Source organism: Wasmannia auropunctata, unplaced genomic scaffold (genome assembly GCF_000956235.1).
Source record: "Wasmannia auropunctata unplaced genomic scaffold, wasmannia.A_1.0 LD336101.1, whole genome shotgun sequence".
Taxonomy (NCBI): Eukaryota; Metazoa; Arthropoda; class Insecta; order Hymenoptera; family Formicidae; genus Wasmannia; species Wasmannia auropunctata.
The window spans coordinates 4,868,409-4,872,943 of NW_012026789.1; the positions used below are offsets into that span (position 1 = coordinate 4,868,409).

At 29.9% G+C, this 4,535-nt stretch overlaps 1 protein-coding gene across 1 annotated transcript in view; it reads left to right on the top strand.

The window, feature by feature from the left end:
• The window catches only part of LOC105460401, an 87,115-nt gene extending 85,326 nt beyond the window's left edge, over positions 1-1,789 (top strand). Inside the window, exon 4 of the mRNA XM_011706848.1 lies at positions 679-1,789. Within this exon, the coding sequence (XP_011705150.1) occupies positions 679-860 (182 nt within the window). The 3' untranslated portion in view covers positions 861-1,789. The remainder of the gene's footprint in view (positions 1-678) is intronic.
• Positions 1,790-4,535: the final 2,746 nt, after the last annotated feature.

A 4,535-nucleotide genomic window follows, 5' to 3' on the forward strand; every position in this document is an offset into this window, starting at 1 on the left:
ATATTTTAAAAATTAAAAAAAAAACTTAAAGTGGTAGGGGTATTTTATTAAATAAAAAATAAAAAAATTTTTTTCTTTACAACTTAAAAGTACTCTTCAAACTGTACAACTTTTGTTTAAAACATTTTTTCTATCTTTTATATTTTCGACAATATTTGCCATGAAAAAAAAATTTTTTTTTAAAAGGGTGTTTCATCCCCTAAACTTGAGATTCCGCAATATAAAAAATACGTGTCTTTTAGATTTTTGTGTTTAAAAACATATTTTAAGGAGAATTAAATCGGTGCCGGACAGTTGTGACATGTCCCTTGTTAGTTATTAAAATTAAAATTTCTTGTGATTTTATGTACATTTTTCTAGTTCTACACACTGTGTGCCGTTACGTTTTAAGCAGTTCTAATTGAACCAGAATATTAATATCACAATATTAAATTGAAGAATATTAATATCACAATATTAAATCAATTTAATAATAATAATGGTTATATGGCCTTTCTCATAAGATTCTTCTTGTTCCCCAACGCGATACGAAAATATTGTAAAGAGATTTGTTGTGAAAAATATTCTGTCAACCAGGATTTGATTTTAATTTTTATTTTGCGTAATTTAATTTTAAATGTAATCTGTGGAACTTATTGAAAGTCATACATTGGATTGTTTCTTCGATTTCTTCGACAGGAAAGAGAGAAAAGTTCTGCTCGCTGCGAGAGAGCCAGGATGGCGGAAAGGAACGAGATCGAAAGAGATGTCTCGTAGTTGCTTTTCGGAGGTGCAGAAAGTCCAAGGGAATCGCGTTAAAGTTATTTCTATTCATGGAGAACCCGGGAGTAAAAGCATCAGTGATATTTCTAATTCATTGAGCGGTTCGCCGATCGCTAAGGGCGACGAGCTCTGTTTTCTTTTCTGAATAAGATGATAGCGCGGTGACTTGGTTTCTTTTAAAATTTTTCGAGCGGCGATGGCGAACGTTACGAATATTATATTCGCGGTCGAATGCGCAATTTCCTTTCCTCTCTCTCACGCCGTTACGGTCTACTCTGTATTCCGCGCTTTATAAAGTAAATCCCCAGTTTTCTTAGACACAAGATAGAACGTTCTATTACTCGTGGAAACGTTGGCGTGTATTCTGTCGAGATATTCCGCTATTAGCGTGAAAACTAAGGAATTACTGTTGCTTTAATTTTCTCACTGATGACGAATATATGTTGGCGAAATGACGTTCGCGATGACTTTTTGCTTTAAAATATATTGTAATGACGCTAAAATGTAGCATTATTTTAATGGGTTTTTATCTAAATTGCGCGCTTGCTGCTCAACCACTTAAACGCTCATATCATTATTTCATGCAATGTATACGTGTGTGCAAACTGAGAAACATTTATCAACATATATAAACATTATCAAGGCGCTTTTAAAAGTATTATCTTAATGCGAAAGTATTACCTTGACTAATGTAATAGTAAATGTAATAGTATGTAATCTCTGATTATTCTTTAGATTATTATCTGGAAAATCACTTTCATTTTGAGATGTGACAGTAATTCAAAAAATTTTAATTCCATCCGAATAAATGATTTGTTAGACGGAAACATTTATTGTAACATATATGTAGCAAAAGAACAATTAAACGTATAAAGGCGCAAAAAGTTTTTAAAAGTACAGTAATCTACTTTTATTGTTCAATTGAGTTTGTCATCTTTTGATTTTTTAGACACACTATATACATATATATCAATCAATAGGTACTGAAAAGTTACCAAGATTATTACTAAATTTAAATAAAAAAATTTGAACTAATAGATGTAAATTATTTAATCTCTTTTTAATGAAAATTTGGATAAATATTTATTTTATTAAAAGAAAATTAAATACATTAAATATATTTGTCATTTCTGTTTTAATTAGAAATTAGAACATTTATTTATTATCATTATTATTTTTTACAAATTTTTGAAATATACAGGGTGTCCCATTTTAATCGATCGCTTCAAATATCTTTCGAACAGTGCATTTTAGGGAAAAATGTTTCAGACAAAAGTTTTGGGACTTCGAGGGGGACATAAGATGATAATATTGGTTTGATCTTAAGTGGCGTCGTCAAGGTCAGGACAAGGTCCCTTTGAATTTTTTAAATGGAACCCCTCATTTTTCATTAAATATTCTTGTAGCACACGAGAGCTTTCCAAAACACACAGATAAAATATTTTTTTATGAAATAAATCTTGAGTTATGAAGTTTGAAAGTTGGAGTATCGTCGGCATTAGCATCATCGAAGGTATCCGAACACTAACTAAAATCTTTTGAATGTTATTCAGGATCATGACATTGATACAGCATGTGAAAGTCATGATTATTAGAAATTGTTTCTCTTTCTTTCAAAAAATAAATATAATTTTCAAAAATGAAAATAAAAGCAATAATCTTTAATGGCCTTGATTTTGACATGTGTTGTCTCGGTCATAAACAACATTCAAAAAGTTTTAGCCAGTGTTTGGGCATCTTGGATAATGCTAATGCCGATGGTACTGCAACTTTCAAGCTTTATAACTCAAGATTTATTTAATCAAAAAATATTTTATCTATGTGTTTTGGAAAGCTCTCGAGATGTGCTACAAGAATATGTAACGAAAAATAGGGAGTTCCAATTAAAAAAATCAAAGTTATCTTGTTCTGACCTTGACGACGCCACTCAGGGTCAAACCAATGTTATTATATTATGTACCCCTCGAAGTCCCAAAACTTTTGTCTGAGACATTTTTCCCTAAAATGCACTGTTCAAGAGATATTTGAGGTGATCGATTAAAATGGGACACCCTGTATATATTAGACTGACTAAAAAAAATATTTTTTTAATCGGCCTCTTAGCTCAAAAGCTTCCATTTCATTCCAAAAGAACACCCCTAAATTTTTATTAAAAAATATTAAGATTTAGAGATCTCCAGTGAACAATTTTTAAATTAAAGTTTCAATTTTCTTTAATACATGTTTGATTTGATGCAAAAATGACTTAATCCGAATTTTAAATGTAGTATTGTGTGTATTTTTGATCGCTGAACACAATGCAATAATTCATTTAGTTCTACGATATACGCCTTGAGAAATAGTGCCCGATTAATGTGAAAAATTGATCAAATTTCGAGTTCAAGGTCGATTTTAGCAAGGTTCCAAGCGTTCAAATGGGTCGTTATTCCCCTTAAATTGTAGATTTGTTCACCCAGAATAAGATTCAGTTGGAATTTTTCTGGAACCTTCTACAAGTCCTTTAAAAGTTTTATTTAACTGGATTATTAATACGTTTCTAAGGATAAAGACATTTTTTTTTACAATTTCTAAAGTATATCGCTTTGTGGTCTTGACATCCTCACATCAAATGCCTCAATTTGACAATAAAAAATTTTTTTTATTATAGAACATGAAATGAGTACATAACAAAAATATGATTTAATTAATTGAAATAAACAACCTATATAAAATAAGTAATAGAATCATATATAACAAAAATCTCTAATAAACAATTTTATAGGAAAATCTCCACATAATTATCGCTTTTTCTCTAAAATACATAAAATAAATCCACGGTTTTTAAAATTTTCGATTATACATATATTGTGAATTATACAGATGAGTAATTATAATTCCATTAAAATTTAATTCCTATTTTTATTATATATGATTCCATTCCTTATTTTATATAGGTTTATTTCAATTAATTAAATCATATTTTTGTTATTATGTATTCATTTCATTTTCTAATAAAGAATTTTTTATGGTCAAATTGAGGCATTTGATGTGAGGATATCAAGACCACAAAGCGATATATTTTAGAACTTGTAAAAAAATTTTTTTATCCTTAGAAACGTATTAATAATCTAGTTAAATAAAACTTTTAAAGGCCCTGTAGGAGGTTCCGGGAAAATTCCAACTGAATCTTGTTCTGGGTAAACAAACCTACAATTTAAGGGGAGTAACGATCCATTTGAACGCTTAGAACTTTACTAAAATCGACCTTAAACTTAAAATTTGATCATTTTTTCACATTAATCAGGCAGTATTTCTTAAGGCGTATATCATAGAGCTAAATGAAATATTGCATCGTGTACAGCGATCAAAAAAACATACAGTACCACATTTAAAATCCGGATTAAGCCATTTTTGCATCAAATCAAACATGTATTAAGGAAAATCGAAACTTTGATTTAAAAATCGTTCACTGGCGACCTCTAAATCTTAATATTTTTTAATAAAAATTTAGGGGTGTTCTTTTGGCATGGAATGGAAGCTTTTATGCTGAGAGGCCGATTTAAAAAAAATTTTTTTTTTTGGGTCAGTCTAATATATATACAGGGTGTCCCGTAACGCTTAATTAATATTTCAAGGCGTGAAAGAGAATGAAATTTTGAACTAAAAGTTCCTCTTTCAATTTTGGCTCAGACCGTTATTTACAGAGTTATTAACGAAGAAAGTTAATCAATTAGATCGCGTTTAGCCGGAGTACGCAGGAGCGTAGCGTGCCGTATGTGCGGCTCTTCGCGCTA